The sequence below is a fragment of the Hyla sarda genome, chromosome 6 (assembly GCF_029499605.1).
Source record: "Hyla sarda isolate aHylSar1 chromosome 6, aHylSar1.hap1, whole genome shotgun sequence".
Lineage (NCBI taxonomy): Eukaryota > Metazoa > Chordata > Amphibia > Anura > Hylidae > Hyla > Hyla sarda.
This window is the reverse complement of record NC_079194.1, coordinates 146,375,343-146,392,889: the sequence shown is the minus strand read 5'-3', so window position 1 is coordinate 146,392,889 and position 17,547 is coordinate 146,375,343. Positions and strand designations below refer to the sequence as shown.

The 17,547-nt window shown below is 44.2% G+C and overlaps 1 protein-coding gene and 1 long non-coding RNA gene across 3 annotated transcripts in view; one reads left to right on the top strand and one right to left on the bottom strand.

Moving 5' to 3' along the window:
- LOC130276307 (uncharacterized) overlaps window positions 1–17,547 on the top strand; it is a 65,815-nt gene that overhangs the window by 9,492 nt on the left and 38,776 nt on the right. The window lies entirely within an intron of this gene.
- The window catches only part of LOC130276306 (hepatocyte nuclear factor 4-beta-like), a 79,895-nt gene that overhangs the window by 25,683 nt on the left and 36,665 nt on the right, over window positions 1–17,547 (bottom strand). For both annotated transcript variants that reach the window (XM_056525487.1, XM_056525488.1), the window contains one exon: window positions 5,806–5,900. In XM_056525487.1, the coding sequence (XP_056381462.1) occupies window positions 5,806–5,900 (95 nt within the window). The remainder of the gene's footprint in view (window positions 1–5,805; window positions 5,901–17,547) is intronic.

The window sequence follows — 17,547 nt, the reverse complement described above, 5'->3', positions numbered from 1 at the left end:
CTAGATGTAAGTGCAGAAACAGGGCAAAGTGAGTATATTGTACTGCTAATCTCAGGGGGTACAACATATTATTGTTTATTAAGGGGGTACAATATATATTAAAAGATGAACAGTGAGAATTATAATTTATCTCAAGGGCCATGGTGTGTGTTATAACGAATTTTGTGGGGCTTGGTGTGTATTTTAATTCATTTCAGGGGTATGAAGTGTATTATTATTAATTTGGGGGGAGGGGGGGCAGGTCGTATGTATTACAATAAATTTTAAGGTCATGGTATGATAATTCAATATCTCTCAACAAGATTGAAAGGTCTCAGCACCGCTATCAAAAACATAACATGACGCTGTAGGTACATGTGCAGCTATCTGCTACTCCTTAAAGGGGTACTCCGGTGGATAACAAATTTTTTTAAATCAACTGGTGCCACAAAGTTGAACAAATTTGTAAATTATTTCTATTAAAAATCATAATCCTTTCAGTACTTATCAGCTGCTGTATGCTACACAGGAAGTTGTATTTCTTTCTAGAGTTCTTTTCAGTCTGACCGCAGTGCTCTCTGCTGACACCTCTGTCTGTATCAGGAACTGTTTGGAGCAGGAGAGGTTTGCTATGGGGATTTGCTTCTACTCTGGAGAGATGTGTCCGCAGAGAGCACTGTGGTCAGATTGAAAACAATTCCAGAAAGAAATACAACTTCCTGGAGTATCCCTTTAAATTCTAATCTTTCACCTTCCAGTACTTATCAGCTGCTGTATACCACAGAAGAAGTTGAGTTGTTCTTTCCAGACTAACCACTGTGCTCCCTCCTAACACCTCTGTCCGTGTCAAGAACTGTTCCTTGCACGAACACAGGTGTCAGCAGAGAGTACTGTATTTAGACTGGTAAGAACTAGACAACTTTCTCTGGAGCATACAGCAGCTGATAATACTGAAAGGATTAAGATTTTTAAATAGAAGTAATTTACAAATCTGTTTACCTTTCTGACACATTTGTTTTCCACTGGAGTACCCCTTTAGGGTATGTTCAAACGAGCAGATCCACAGCGTATATTACGCTGCGGATCCGCCACTAAAGGACCGCTGTATGCTGCCTTTACATGTGCCTGCTCAGAGCGGCAATACCCCACTACGAGCAGACACACTGAAGCGATGTGCAAGTCACCATGCGCATGCGCAGTATACTCGCACATCGCGGCAGCTCTTGGACTAGCTCATAGAGCAGGGGGAGTGGCCACAATGTGTGCGCATATACCGTACATGCACGCCGACTCACACATTGCTTCAGTGTGTCTGCTTGTAATGGTGTATTGCCGCTCTAAGCAGGCACATGTAAAGGCACCATACAACGGTCCTTCAGTGACAGATTCACAGTGGATCCGCTCGAGTGAACGTACCCTTAAAGGGGTACTCCGCCCCTAGACATCTTATCCCCTATCCAAAGGATAGGGGATAAGATGTCAGATCGCCGCTGCTGGGGCCCCGGGGATCGCCGCTGCAGCACCCCGCTATCATTACTGCGCAGAGCGAGATCGCTCTGCACGTAATGACGGGCAATACAGGGGCCGGAGCATCGTTACGTCATGGCTCCGCCCCTCGCGACATCACAGCCCGCCCCGTCAATACAAGTCTATGGGAGGGGGCGTGGCGGTCGTCACGCCCCCTGCCATAGACTTGCATTAAGGGGACGGGCCGTGACGTCATGAGGGACGGAGCCATGACGTCATGCTGCTCCGGCCCCTGTATTGCCCGTCATTACGCACAGAGCGAACTCGCTCTGTGCAGTAATGATGGCGGGGTGCAGCAGCAGCGATCCCCGGGGTCCCCAGCAGCGGGACCGCAGCGATCTAACATCTTATCCCCTATCCTTTGGATAGGGGATAAGATGCCATGGGCGGAGTACCCCTTTAATGAGCCTTCACATGACATCAGTTGCAGGGTTGCCTGTACAAATGATCACTGGATTGTTCATGTGGCCCTTTAACAATGATTTATATGCCTACATAAAAAATCCAAATATCAAGCATTTTCTTGCTCATCATATGAACGTTCATTAAGCTGATTATTAACGCATGTAAAGGGCCTATATATTAGAAGTAAGTACCTCAATGTGGCAATATTGAAAATTAGAGCTTGTCCTGCAAAAAAAAAAAACATCCAACTACATTGATGTAAAAATAAAGTAATGGCTTTCACATTGCAAAAATGTCCTGAAGGCTGAAAATAGGTTGTATCCTTTAGGGATAAATTGCTGAACATTTTGGCTTCATGAAACATACCTCAAATAAATGGCAAAACAATATTCTAATTATTAACTTATGTTTCTCCAGATCAAGGAGAGAAAAAAAGATGGAATTAGAGAAAAAACTTTCATGACATTCTGAACCCTTAAAGGGGTACTCCGCCCCTAAACATCTTATCCCCTATCCAAAGGATAGTGGATAAGATGTCTGATTGCAGGGGTCCCGACACTGAGAACAGCAGCAGTCCCGCCCCCTCCCATAGATTTGCATGTTAATACTGGATGGATTTTCATCCTGGAGAAGTTTTATAATCCATACTATTATCTTAATTGACAACTTCAAGACTTAATTTGGCAAGTCCTACAGCTCAGTAAGGTTTGTAAGCACAAAAAAAAAAAAAAAAAAAGTTCTTCTTTTACTGATGGTTTTTTTTTTTCTTTTTTGCATTTTTTACAGTTTTGTAACAACCATTGACTCATGCTTCTACCCTTTTTTGTTTTGCATTAAATTTTTTGAGCATTTTCTATTTTCCGAACTGTAAACATGTTCCATTTTAATGCTGGACAAATTCAACTAATTTACATTTTAGACTTGTGCCAGTGCGTGTTATACAAATGCACATTACAAGGCGATTACATTATGTTTTCTTATTCTTGATCTAGAAAATTTTCTTTTTAATTCATTTGAGGGATGTTTTATAAAGTCAGAACTTTCAGCTATTAAAAGTTGTTTATAGGAAAATGTATCAGTCTGGAGTCCAGGCTCCAGTTTAAAGATGATACATTGTAACAAACCTTCAGCATTGCAAGTATGTAGTCCATCAGTGCCAGCATATTTTTAGTCCTGCAGACTAGAGATGAGCGAACTTACAGTAAATTCGATTCGTCATGAACTTCTCGACTCGGCAGTTGATGACTTATCCTGCATAAATTAGTTCAGCTTTCAAGAGTTCCGGTGGGCTGGAAAAGATGGATACAGTCCTAGGAAAGAGTCTCCTAGGACTGTATCCACCTTTTCCAGCCCACGGGAGCACCTGAAAGCTGAACTAACTTATGCAGAATAAGTCATCAACTGCCGAGCCGAGAAGTTCGTGACGAATCGAATTTCCTGTATGTTTGCTCATCTCTACTGCAGACCTAGGAGGGCCTATAATCAGCACTAAAATGAGAATTCATAAGAGGTGGCTGGATAACACATCAGGGTCTCCTGTCCTGTTCTCCTGCCCCTCCTGTCCAATGTTATGTTTGGTATTACAACAGGGCACAGGTGAATATCAGACACATGGGTGGAGAAAACGGGTTGGTTTGACATTTGAGCATCTGCTGATCTCATGTACTGGAGGTCCGAATAGTTATGTCTATTCAATCATTTCTTAAGTATTGCTGTTCCTGGGAAAGCTGTGTGAAGACCAGAATGGCCATCATTACAGCTTAAGTAGGCTCTTAATTGGGAAATGTACCCAAATATACAACAGTATGGGAACACAGGATAATTATGAGCATGATTTTAAATTCAGTGATTTTGGAAAGCTGGGTAATAGTTACCAAGATGGCAATAATGGTGGCCATGTTTGTCACCACTAACATTTGCGTGGCTAGAATTTTCCTAAGTTGACAGAACAGCTCAGGAATGTATATTTTATGTATGCTATAGTATGCTAAGTATACCTGATGTGTATATTGGGATAGTTCCTATATGTGGTGACCCCCCCCCCCCCCCCCCCCCATTATGTGAAGACATCACATCAGCTATCACATGGATCATATCCTCACTATGCAGTGTCAATTCTATTACTATGGTAAATAATACAGTACATAAACCTGAAGCCTAGTGGGCAGTTATTTTACTTATTTTACATCTCATTACTAAATGTCCATGTTCTCTACCACACACTGGCCCTCATTTACTATTCTAAACCCGACTTGTTTTGTCGGGTTTTTTTGGCGCATCTTTGTCTGCGACATGTCACAGACATCGTGCACCAGTCTGCGACACGATGCAACATTTTTTCCCGACGGACCCGATGTGGATTCTCCCAAACCCGAAAAAGGGGCGTAACCCGACATTTCTGAGCTTTCCCACGTATTTATAAAGGTTTCCAACCCGAATTTGTTGAATTGTTGTGGATTTTTTCCCGACAACTCAGAGGAGTTGGAAACCAAAACCAACAAAACCCACGTGCGACAATCAGGATGCGACATAATAATAAATACCAAGGGAAAAAAGCGGGTAAGAAAGCAACATAGACTTACAACCCGATTTTCTAAGTAAATGAGGGCCAATGAGCTGATGTTGTCTAAATCTTATAGGATCTCCAGGAGACAGCATAACCCTGACCTGATGGAGGAAGAAACAAAAATCCAGTGTTCTAGCAGCAAACCTTAGGATCATAATGGAAGATGAGAGTTGTAAAGGGGTACTCGGATGGAAAACGTTTATTTTTTTTTATTTTTAAATCAACTGGTGCCAGAAAGTTAAACAGATTTGTAAATGACTTCTATTAAAAAATATTAATCCTTCCAGTACTTATTAGCTGCTGAATACTACAGAGGAAATTCTTTTCTTTTTGGAACAAAGAGCTCTCTGCTGACATCTCTGTCCATTTTAGGAACTGACCAGAGCAGCATATGTTTGCTATGGGGATTTTCTCCTACTCTGGACAGTTCTTAAAATGGACAGAGATGTCAGCAAAGTGCACTGTGCTTATGATGTCAGCAGAGAGCTCTGTGTTCCAAAAGAAAATAATTTCTTCTGTAGTATTCAGCAGCTAATAATTACTGAAAGGATTATGATTTTTTAATAGAAGTAATTTACAAATCTTTTTAACTTTCTGGCTCCAGTTGATGGAAAAAAAAAAAAAAAGTTTTCCACCGGAGTACCCCTTTAATGTCACCACCTAAAGAAGCTTGTCTGATCAGAGGTTCTCCTTACTGGTGCTGCAATAACACTTATTAAATTATCGTGATCAGGGGTTTCACTGAGGAGCATCATCAAAGCTGATCTATCTAGGGTCTACAGGGTCCCCTCCAGAGCTTCTGATTGATAAGCATGGTTTCTGTCCTATTAAAGGGGTACTCTACTGGAAAACATTTTTTTTTAAATCAACTGGCGCCAGAAAGTTAAACAGATTTGTAAATTACTTCTATTAAAAATCTTATATATTCCAGTACTTATCAGCTGCTATATGCTCCACATGAAGTTCTTTTCTTTTTGAATTTCTTTTCTGTCTGATCACAGTGCTCTCTGCTGACACCTGTCTATGTCAGGAACTGTCCAGAGTAGGAGCAAATCCCCATAGCAAATCTACCCTGCCCTAGACAGTTCCTGACAGAGGTGTGAGCAGAGAGCACTGTGGTCAGACAGAAAACAAAATAATTCTAAAAGAAAAGAACTTCCTGTGGAGCATATAGCAGCTGATAAATACTGGAAGGATTAATATTTTTTAATAGAAGTAATTTACAAATCTGTTTAACTTTCTGGCACCAGTTGATTAAAAAAAAATATATATTGTTTTCCAGCGGAGTACCCCTTTAAGTTGTGTGATTCACAGTACATTGTACAAACCTTCCTTTTTCATTCCCACTCGGAAACATTTTCGCAGGCGACAGTAGCGACACTGATTCCTCTTGTCTTTATCTACTATGCATTGTCTGCTGAACCTTCAAAAAAGGAAAGAAGCTTCATGTTAGTTACTGGCTGCACATAGTATCACATATAACAGGCTTTAACTACAGCAACTCAGCAGATAGTATGAAATATGACAATCATGGCACGTGTCTACTCCATAGATGGCATGCATGTACGAGCAGATTCCGCTGAAAGATTAAAAATGTTCTTTCTTACAGCAGTCCAAAATGTAAATTCTGCTGTGTGCATGGTGTATCTGAATCCCACTGAAAACAATGGGAAGCTGCTGCATAAGAATTTTTCCACTGGAAATTCTGCTGTGTGAATTGGCCCATAGGATGGTCTCCTGGACAGGGGGTGAAGTGGTTGCTAGGCAACATGATGCCTTACCCGGCAGAATGGACCTGGTCCTACCAGGCAGGCAGAGTGCTGCCGATATGAGGACTGATCCATATCTCAATAGTCACAAATGGCAACTGAATTATTTGTCTGGCCCTTTATTTACATTATTATTCCCAGCACATCCTCTGTTTATATAGCAATATAGCAGCCAACTAACAATCATTTTTTATTATTTTTATACTGGACAATAATCTGCCTATTTGCCCAATAAAGGTCCTATGTAGAACACCCTTTAGGCATTGCTTTCACACTGCAGAATTTGCCTTGTAAACCTGCAGCATCCTAGAGTACAGGGGAATGATCACACAATTTAGGGGGAGAGGGTATTTAATACCACTTTTAGGGCTTCTTTAGATGCAGAAATGTGGGTTTGACAATAACTATGATGAAATCCAGAAGATTCTGTATAAAGGGCCCGTATCCAGTATTATGAAATGTTCAGCAAATTTCTAAGGCTGGAATTCCACTTGTTTTTTGGGGGGAGGGGGGGGGGGGACACCAAGAAATACGCCAATTCTGCCGCATGGCATTTTTTCCGCCAAAAAACACTGCAGCCAGATGTTAGCTGTAAATCAATGAGAAATCGCTATTTTTTTTTTTCCACTTTGTGTTTTTCAGTTTGGCGTTTTTTCACTCTTTTTTTTTAGCTCCTTGGCGGTTTTGCTAAATCACAGTATGTTGAGCCTATGGTGTTTTTTTCCCTGAAATCGTGGCATTTTTCTCCCATAGACACCAAGAAAAACGCCATGTGGGTTTTAACTTTGGCGTTTTTGCAGGCTGTTTTTATTCTTTTTGGGATTTTAGCGATCCAAAAAGGTGATGGAAATACCTTTTTTAGTAAAATTTCATAGGGTACCATTAAAAAATAATAATAAAAAGATACAGTAGTGATGGAAAAAATTGTATTTAACGAAATGTATCTATTTTACAACAAAATTTTTATTAATTTTTAAACAGGGATCAATTTATGTGGGCGGGTAGGGCACTAAAAATGTAGCTGACAATAATAAAAATGTAGTGTGTGTGTGTGTGTGTGTTTTTCACTTTTTCTTTTCTTCTTTTTTTTATTTTTTTTTAAATTTTTCAGGTAGTATTGCTACTCCCAGCATGGAACACACTGTTCCATGATGGGGGTAGTAGTACCTGTACTAATTCATAGATCGTCCGTTGCGATCCTTCTGTATAATTTATAGATCTTCTATGGTCCCCTGCACTGCCGTATATATACACCTATTCATATTTCCCTCAGAGAGCTGTGATTGGCCAGATGGTTCCAGCCAATCACAGCTCTTTGTGGGAAATATGAATATGTGTATATATACGTCAGTGCAGGGGACCATAGAAGAGCGGCCGCCCGCATCTATACATTATACAGGAGGATCACAGCGGGTGTCAGGAGTGACATCCACTGTGATCTTTCCTTACCTGCAGGCACTACTGCTCCAAACATGGAGCACACTCTGCTCCATGCTGGGAGCTGTAGTACCTGCATTAATAGACAGATCGCAACAGGTTTCAGAAGTTACACTCGCTGCGATCTGTCAATTAATGCAGGTACTACAGCTCCCAGCATGGAGCAGAGTGTGCTCCATGTTGGGAGTAGTAGTACCTGCAGTTAAGGACAGATCACAGCAGTGTACTCCGGCCAGTGATATGAATAGAACATCACTCATTCATATTTCCCTCAGATCGGTGATTGGCTGCAACCATCCGGCCAATCCCCACTATGGGCGCAAAATATGAATGAGTGATGTTCTATATCACTGTCCGGAATATAGAGCAGAGATGCGAGCGCTGTATAGAGCCACTCCGCATCTCTGCTATATTATGGACGATCGCATCAGGTGTCAGCAGTGACACCCGGGGTGATATGTCTATTAATACAGGTACTACTACTTCCATCATGGAACTTTCTGTTCCATGCTGGGAGTATTGGTACTACCTAAAAAATGTTAAAATAAAGAAAAAAAGTGAAACACACACACACACACTTTATTAAAAATGTATTTAAATAATTTGTTATAAAAAATAAAAATTTCGTTAAATACATTTCTTCCCATCCCTACTAAATCTTTTTTTTTTTTTTTTTTGGTACCCAACAAATTAAAAAAAAAAAACGCCAAAGGGGCAAAAAATTAAATTTCCATTCAAATGCAAAAATGCCAGAAAAAAAAACGTCAGACGCAGGAAATTGCCCTTGCATTTTTTTCTGTGAAAAAAATGCAGAAAAAAACAAGTGGAATCCTAGCCTTATAATCTCTAAAAATGGTTAGGCTCATACTGCTTTTATTGTTTCTTTTACAAGTAAGCATCGCATCCTATTCTCAGTATATACTGTGGTGGAGAACAGCAGATGTCATTAATTTCAAAGGCCCAAACAGAGTCACCTAGGGTAAGATTTTTTTTAAACCTGTGTAAAGGAAAAGTGGCGCAGTTGCCCATAGCAACCACTCAGATTGCTTCTTTCATTTTTAAAAAGGCCTCTTGCAAACTGAAAGAAGCGATCTGATTGGTTGCTATGGGCAACTGCACCACTTTTCCTCCGCACAGGTTTTGATAAATCTCCCTAGTGACTCAGTTCAGGCCATATAAGCTATTTTAAGCAGACTAAACAACGCACCAAACAACGCTTCTGAGTCAATTTAAAATAGAGTACATGGCCCGAGCAGAGCCACCAGGTGACTCAGTTCGGCCCATTGAAATGAATGGCATCTGCTGCTCTTTGCCATAGTATATGTCAACATCCTGTTCTAGTTGGGATGCTGACGAATGCATGTGATGGTGTAATGAAAAATTCTGTGTTTTGCGATAAGTCCAAAACACAATATGACCCTAGCCTACTTCTAACAACTTAGAGTTTGTTACATTTGCATCTACTCTACAAAATCAAATTAGGCTATGTCACGGAAGAATTCTGCTGGAAATTCCGCCAAAATTTACTGCACATTGATTTCAATGGGATTCCGCTGTCCCATTCAGACAGGGGAATTTCCATGGCAGACATTCGACAATGGAAATTCCACTTTTCGCATTCCACAAAAATATAAGACTAGTCTTGCTAAAGCCCGTGGTAAAATCCTATTGAAGTCAATGGGGCTTGAATTTCAGCAGAATTCTGTGAACACAATTTTTGTGGAATTGCAGAAATATCTCCATGTGAACATAGCCTTAAAGGAAATCTGCAGCCATAGACACTTATTCCCTGTCCGCAAGATAGGGGATAAGGGTTTGATTGCGGGGGGTTTGAATGCTGGGACCCCCTACGATCATCTGTACGGGGCCCCGACTCTGCCGCGGCTCTCCTGTGCAAGAGACGTGCTGGCCGCAGCAGGATGCCGCAGCCAACAAGCCCCCTCCATGTATCTAGTGCTGTATGGAGGGGGCGTGTCATCAACCTCAGTGAGGTCGACGATACGCGCATTAGCTGCGCAGAGCCACGGTAATGCTGGGTCCCGTACGGGAGATCGCGGCAGTCCCAGCAGTCGGACCCCCCATGATCAGACAGTTATCCCCTAGTGTCTATGGCTGCAGTATTCCCTTAAAGGGGTACTCCTGTGGAAAACTTTTTTGTTTTTGTTTTTTTAGATCAACTGGTGCCAGATTTGTAAATTACTTCTATTAAAAAATCTTAATCCTTCCAGTACTTATTAGCTGCTGAATACTACAAAGGAAATTATCTTATTTTTGGAACACAGTGCTCTCTGCTGACATCACGAGCACAGTGCTCTCTGCTGACATCTCGGTCCATTTTAGGAACTGACCAGAGCAGCATATGTTTGCTATGGGGATTTTCTCCTACTCTGGACAGTTCTTAAAATGGACAGAGATGTCAGCAGAGAGCACTGTGCTTGTGATGTCAGCAGAGAGCTCTGTGTTCCAAAAAGAAAATAATTTCTTCAGTAGTATTTAGAGATCAGCGAACTTACAGTAAATTCGATTTGTCACGAACTTCTCAGCTCGGCGGTTGCTGACTTTTCCTGCATAAATTTAGTTCAGCTTTCCGGTGCTCCGGTGGGCTGGAAAAGGCGGATACAGTCCTAGGAAAGAGTCTCCTAGGACTGTATCCACCTTTTCCAGCCCATGGGAGCACCTGAAAGCTGAACTAATTTATGCAGGAAAAGTCAGCAACCTCCGAGCCGAGAAGTTCGTGACGAATCGAATTTACTGTAAATTCGCTCATCTCTAGTAGTATTCAGTAGCTAATAAGTACTGGAAGGATTAAGATTTTTTAATAGAAGTACTTTACAGATCTGTTTAACTTTCTGGCACCAGTTGATTTAAAAAAAAAAAAAATTCCACCGGAATACCCCTTTAAAGAGCCTGGAATCCAGACTAATAGATTTTTAACTACATTGTAACAAACTACTAGGACAGGAGAGATTTGGGTTTTGGCTTGTTTGCAATGATACATTGTACCAAACCCTCAGCTGTGAAAATAATTTAATCTGTATACAATTTCAGCCTCTGACTAATTTACTAAGTTCCAGTATTTTATGGTAGTTTTTTCCCTCAGAGTGGGTGCTGTAAAAAGAAAGAATACACAAATCATTTCCACTTCTACACCCAGAGCCTGAGGAGCAATGGCTGCAGTTAGAATGGGAGGATATGGAAACAGAACATCACTGCATACACACTGCGCTTGTCTGAATTTAAGGGAAAGAGTAGCAGTGTCCATTGCTGCACAGAGTATTTCAGGAGAGGAGTGTGTGGTGGCACAGTACGGGATGGTATTTACGCGTGCTCTCCTGCAATGTCAGGCAGTGTCCCTCACTGTCCCCAGGGCCCCCTGCAGTTTTTTTCCATGTACATATGTTATGTATTTTATTTTGTAATGTATCTTTAATAAAATGTGCCATGTGATTGTTACCCAGGAGGTACCAGTGACCAGCTGACCCCAAATGTGACCCATGGGCTCCCTGCTAGTCTCCCCCATATAAACCCTGGGTGGAGCTAGCTCTCTCTCTCTTTCCACCCTCTTTGTGCTGAGGTCCAGTTCAGTCAAGTTGTGCCTATATTGTGTGTCCTGAGCAGTGTAGGCCTCAAGTCAAGTCCTGCAGCTTCAAGTCAAGTCCTGCAGCCACAAGTCAAGTGCACAGTAAGCTAAAGTCACAGCCCTGTCAGTCAAGTCAAGTTTTCTGTGTATTCAGCATGGCCTGCACTAAATTCTCCCGTCCACTACAAGTCCCAGCAAACCTGCAAGGTCTCTTTGTCACTGGTCACCTCCTTGGGCCCTGGCTGTACTGTGTAGACTGTAATAACTGTCTACCCTCAGTAAAGCTACCGTTGTTCCTTAACTTGGTGTCGGTGTCTTCATTGCCCCCATGCCTAGCCCAGGATCCAACGGTATACCTTCGGGTGGATCAGGCTAAACCTCGCCCTGGCATCATAAACACAAGGGGTTAATACCATCTGCCCCTAGGGTAATAACATCTGCCCTGCACCACACACCCTGTCATTACCACAAGTGTGTGTGGATGTGTCTACTTGAGCTCCTCCAGATTTACAGCAGAGTAGAGTGAAGCAGGTGTTCCATCAACCCCTCCCCAGGAGTGTGGCAGCCTCCTGGGAAGGGCTTTCCTGCATGGACCCCCACGAGTTCCGGGCATCCACCTTCCGTTCTTCCAGGAAGGCAGGGGGTGGAGAGCAAAATGCAACAGCCATTGTTCCAGCCGGAGGGAGAAGATCTAGCAGAGTCCACAGTAATGCAGGCTCTGCTTCCCAAGCCAGAGATCCAGAGGTGGAAGGAAAGCGAGGAGGAAAAGCATAGAGATTTGGGCTGCAGCAGGTGTCGGGGAGGTAAAGGTCACACTGCCGTTCAGCCGATCACCGGCCTAGTCGGGACTTCGCTGTAGCTGGTGATTGGCTGAGTGCAGTATGACTCGCCGCCCACCGACAACCAGGAAGAGGATTGTGGCGGAGACCAAAGCGGGTTACCGGAGGCACCGGGGGAGCGAAGGAAGGTATGTACCTCTTCATTTTTTTTACTGATGGCAGTATGGAGTACAATTAAGTAAGGACTGGACTTTGTGAACTGAACGAACGGTATGGACTCTGACCCATGTACAGGAGGGGTGGTGTGGGTGAGGGTACAGTTTTAGTGTAGAGATTTTCCTAGGGTTTTCTGTTGTTTTTCTAGGTGTTTTCTGTAGTGCATATATTTAGTTTATATATTATATATTTTATGTATATATTATATTTATGTGATTTTGTATCTATGTTATATTTTATATCTAAATTGTGTTTCATATTATATAGCATTATAGTAGATATGGCAGTTGGACCAGTTGGACACGTTATGTTTTGTTTTCTTTGGTACTTCTGTTAGTCCCAGATGAGGGTTCAGTTTATTTGGTCTAGTTTTTGGTAAGTGAATGCGTGTGCGATATCATTATTATTATTGAAAAGGAAAGGAAAAGAAAAAAGGAGGGGAAAAAATTGCACTGGTGTGCTTGTTATGTTTTCAGTTTTGTTTTCTTGTTGTGTGTTACCTGAGTATGGATGGTTTTCAGTTATAGCCGGATAGTGCAAAATTTTATGTTTATATTTTGATAAGCCAAGTTGTGCTATTTCTATGTTCGGGAGAAGTGCTTATTAGCACTAAACCACTGGTTGTTGCCTCTGAGCACCCATCTACGTCTTTCCCCTCCATGAAGCCTCCGTCTATGCAGCAGTGGACACGGTGAGTGCGGGATTCATTTCTCTTTTTAGTGCTTTATTTTTATGTTCATTTTCAGTATGTGAGTGTGTTGATTTCATAGTTTGGTTAGGAAAGTGGGCATATTTTTGTAAAACTGAGCTGGCCGGTTAGGCAGGGTTTTGATTTTGGTACTACATAGAGATGAGCAAATTTTTGTAAAAATTTGATTCGGACGATTCGGTGAATTTTCCGAAAAAATTTGGTTTGGTTAGAATTTATTCACTGCAAATCTGTATTTAAAAACGGCTATTTCCGGCCTACAGATAGCCTCAATAGGGGTGCAGAACACTTTACCTTGCTGTAATATGAATAGGGCGTGTGCTGGGTTAGTGAAATAATACTGTTATTCAGTATGACATACAGATTAGAGGCATCACTATTAGAATCACTGTCACAGAGCAGCACAATAACAGAGCCTGGAGGTGGTATCAGTATGAGGAGACAATATAGTGGCTGAATGACACAGCGTGGAGGTGTTGGCAGCATGAGGAGACCATATAATGGCTGAATGACACAGCCTGGAGTTGGCAGCAGCAAGAGTAGACCATATAGTGGCTGAATGACACAGCCTTGAGTTGGCGGCAGCATGAGGAGACCATATAGTGACTGAATGAACAGCCTGGAAGTGGCATCAGCAGCATCAGGAGTCCTGAAAGTGACCCAGTGACCTGGTTTGTAGGTGGAAATAGGGAGAGGTTCATGTGTGGGGCTGCCCTTTTTAAGGCGAGTAACACAGCCAAGAAGGGAATTAATAATGCGAGAGTAGGGCCAAACAAGTTTTTACCTCCACCAGTTACAATGGACCATACGTTGTTCCCTTCCACCTTTTAGAGGGCTTTGCATCACATCAATACTTGTTGGTAAAGGTGGCACATGGTGTTTTTTGCACACCTTTCCTTTCGTTTGATTTAAAAAAAAATTTGGGTACATATATTTTTTCCTAAGAAAAGTTTTAGCTAATGCATATTCTCAATACTTACTTGTGGTCTGATGCGTAGGAATGTCTGTAACTGGGGAGCAGCGCCTTAAATCTGTTTGGCACTATTCATATTTGTGAAGTGTTGGTGTGGCACCATAGTCAATCTACTCATTAGTCATTGGTGGGTTGAAATCCTGGCTGATCTATACCTGATTCATCTTCACAAAGGTCAGTCTCCCCACATTTTTCATGGACAGACGAGTTCTCCTTGGGGTTACTATGGCCCCGCCGCACTAAACACCCGCTCTGATGGCACACTACTGGCCGGGCAGGATAGCTTTTCCTGGGCAAACCCTGCTAGTTGCGGCCACAACTCAAGTTTGGCTACCCAGAAGTCCAGCGGATCTTCAAGGTGTGTTGGCATGGTCATGTCAAGGTATGCCACCACCTGCTGGTTCAGGCCCAGCTCCAGGTCTACATGCTGCTGATGAGTTGCTTTACTTTGCGGGTGAAGAAAGCTACTCATCAGCGACTGTAGACTCGGGCCGCTGCTGATGGAGATGGTACTACTCCTGCCACCCCTCCCCTCCCCAGCAGCCATGGCAGTGGAATGTGAGCGCAGAGAGCACCCCAGTGGGTGTTAAAAAAGGCCCCCATTTTGTGTCGGTAGCGAGGGTCCAATAAGGTGGAGAGACAGAAGTCATCCCGCTGCCGAATGGTGACAATTAGGCAGTCATTATGCAAGTGCATATGCACATGCCTCCATCTCCACTGCATACTGCCACAGTGTGTCTGGGTCCTCTGTCTCACCTTCCTCATAACCCTCTAGCTCCTCCAACTGCTCCTGCTCCTCCTCTGCTGTCAGATGACTAGAAAAAAAACACCCATCTCGCGAAACCTTAAAGGAGGACTCCAGAATAGAAAGATTGTCCTCCATACTGCTGGCAGTAAAAAAAAAAAAATAGATACATACCTTCCTTCGCTCCCCTGGTGCCTCCGGTAACCAACTCCGGTCTCCACCGCGATCCTCTTCCTGTTTTTTCTATTACGGAGCTCTCCTTTAACTGTGCTCCACTGTGCCCCTCCCCCTCCTCCTCCTCCAGTTCAGCCCCCACAGGGCTCATGTGGCTGAGAGATGTAGGCAGTGGAATGACGTTTTGCATCCCGTAATCCTGGTGACTGACTAATAAGGTGGCTTCCTCAATGGGCCTGAGCAAACGGCTGGTTACACAGTGGAGTCCCCCTATCCGCTTGGATCATCAAGAAATTGGTGATGGCTTTTCTCTGTTCATATAGTCGGTCCAACATATGGAGGGTGGAATTCCAACGTGTAGAAATGTTGCAAATCAGACTATGTTGGGGGATACCATTCTGAGGCTGCAGCTCAAGGAGGGTGTGCTTTGCAGTGTACGAGTGGCTGAAGTGCATGCAAAATTTCCTTCCCATTGTTAGGATGTCTTGCAGATGGGGGGGGAACACTTCAGGAACCGCTTGACAACCAGATTGAACACGTGTGCCATGCAGGGCGCATGTCTCATGCTTCCTTGTCGCAGCGTAGACAAGATGTTCTTCCCGTTGTCGGTCACCATGGTTCCCATTTCCAGTTTTTGTGGAGTAAGCCATGATTCTTGATGAATGACTTTTAGCAGTTCCTCCCCTTTGTGACTCCGTTCACCAAGGCAAACCATGTGAAGAACAGCCTTACACCGCCATGCCCTGCACACATGGTATGCTGAAGGGGCACTGAGACTTGTCCATGCAGTGGAGGCTGAGGATACGGGGGAGGATGAGGAGGCGGAGTTGCACACTGTCACAGGACCAACGGGCTGAGAGCGTGGAGGCGGAAGCAGCGTGACCTGTCCAAGTTGGTGTTGTGGCTGTGCATGAACCACATTCACCCAGTGGGCTGTAAAGGACCTGTATTGTCCCTGACCGTAGTTACAGCTCCCCACGTCGGCGCTGCCATGCACTTTGGTACACACCGACAGGCTCAAGGACTGGCCCACTGTCACGATTCGGCTGGCTGGAGGTGGATCCTCTGTGCCAGAGAGGGATTGGCGTGGACCGTGTTGGTGGACCGGTTCTAAGTTGCTACTGGTATTCACCAGAGCCCGCCGCAAAGCGGGATGGTCTTGCAGCGGCGGTAGCAACCAGGTCGTATCCACCAGCAACGGCTCAACCTCTCTGACTGCTGAAGATAGGCGCGGTACAAGGGAATAGACAAGAGCAAGGTCGGACGTAGCAGAAGGTCAGGGCAGGCAGCAAGGATCGTAGTCAGGGGCAACGGCAGGAGGTCTGGAACACAGGCTAGGAACACACAAGGAAACGCTTTCACTGGCACAATGGCAACAAGATCCGGCGAGGGAGTGCAGGGGAAGTGAGGTATAAGTAGGGAGTGCACAGGTGAACACACTAATTAAGCCTGCTGCGCAAATCAGTGGCGCAGTGGCCCTTTAAATTGCAGAGACCCGGCGCGCGCGCGCCCTAAGGAGCGGGGCCGCGCGCGCCGGGACAAGACCGACGGGGAACGGGTCAGGTACGGGAGCCGGGATGCGCATCGCGAGCGGGCGCCTCCCGCATCGCGAATCGCATCCCGGCTGAGAGAGATATTGCAGCGCACCCGGTCAGCAGGTCTGACCGGGGCGCTGCAAATGCGAGGATGTTGCGAGCGCTCCGGGGAGGAGCGGGGACCCGGAGCGCTCGGCGTAACAGTACCCCCCCCCTTGGGTCTCCCCCTCTTCTTGGAGCCTGAGAACCTGAGGATAAGACTTTTGTCTAGGATGTTGTCCTCAGGTTCCCAGGATCTCTCTTCTGGGCCACAGCCTTCCCAATCCACCCAAAAAATTTTTTTTCCTCTGACCGTCTTGGAGGCCAGGATCTCCTTCACGGAGAAGACGTCAGAAGAACCAGAAACAGGAGTGGGAGAAACAAGTTTGGGAGAGAAGCGGTTAATGATGAGTGGTTTAAGGAGAGAGACATGGAAGGCATTGGGAATATGAAGAGAAGGAGGAAGAAGGAGTTTGTAAGAGACAGGGTTAATCTGGCACAAGACTTTGAAAGGACCAAGATAGCGTGGTCCCAGTTTGTAACTGGGGACACGAAAGCGGACATATTTAGCGGAGAGCCATGCCTTGTCTCCGGGAGCAAAAATGGGGGGAGTTCTTCTTTTCTTATCGGCAAATCTTTTCATCCGGGATGAAGCCTGTAAAAGAGAATTTTGGGTCTCTTTCCATATGGTGGAAAGATCACGAGTCACTTCATCCACAGCGGGCAAACCAGAGGGCAAGGGAGTAGGGAGGGGGGGAAGAGGGTGATGGCCGTACACCACGAAAAATGGGGACTTAGCAGAAGATTCGGAGATTCTGAAGTTGTATGAGAATTCGGCCCATGGTCGAAGATCTGCCCAGTCATCCTGGCGGGAGGAAACAAAATGCCGTAAATAGTCACCCAGGACCTGATTAACTCTTTCCACTTGCCCATTGGATTGGGGATGATAAGAAGAAGAGAAGTTTAATTTAATCTTGAGCTGTTTACAGAGGGCCCTCCAGAATTTAGACACAAATTGGACGCCTCTATCCGAGACTATCTGCGTGGGCAAACCGTGAAGGCGAAAAATGTGTACAAAAAATTGCTTTGCCAACTGAGGCGCTGAAGGAAGACC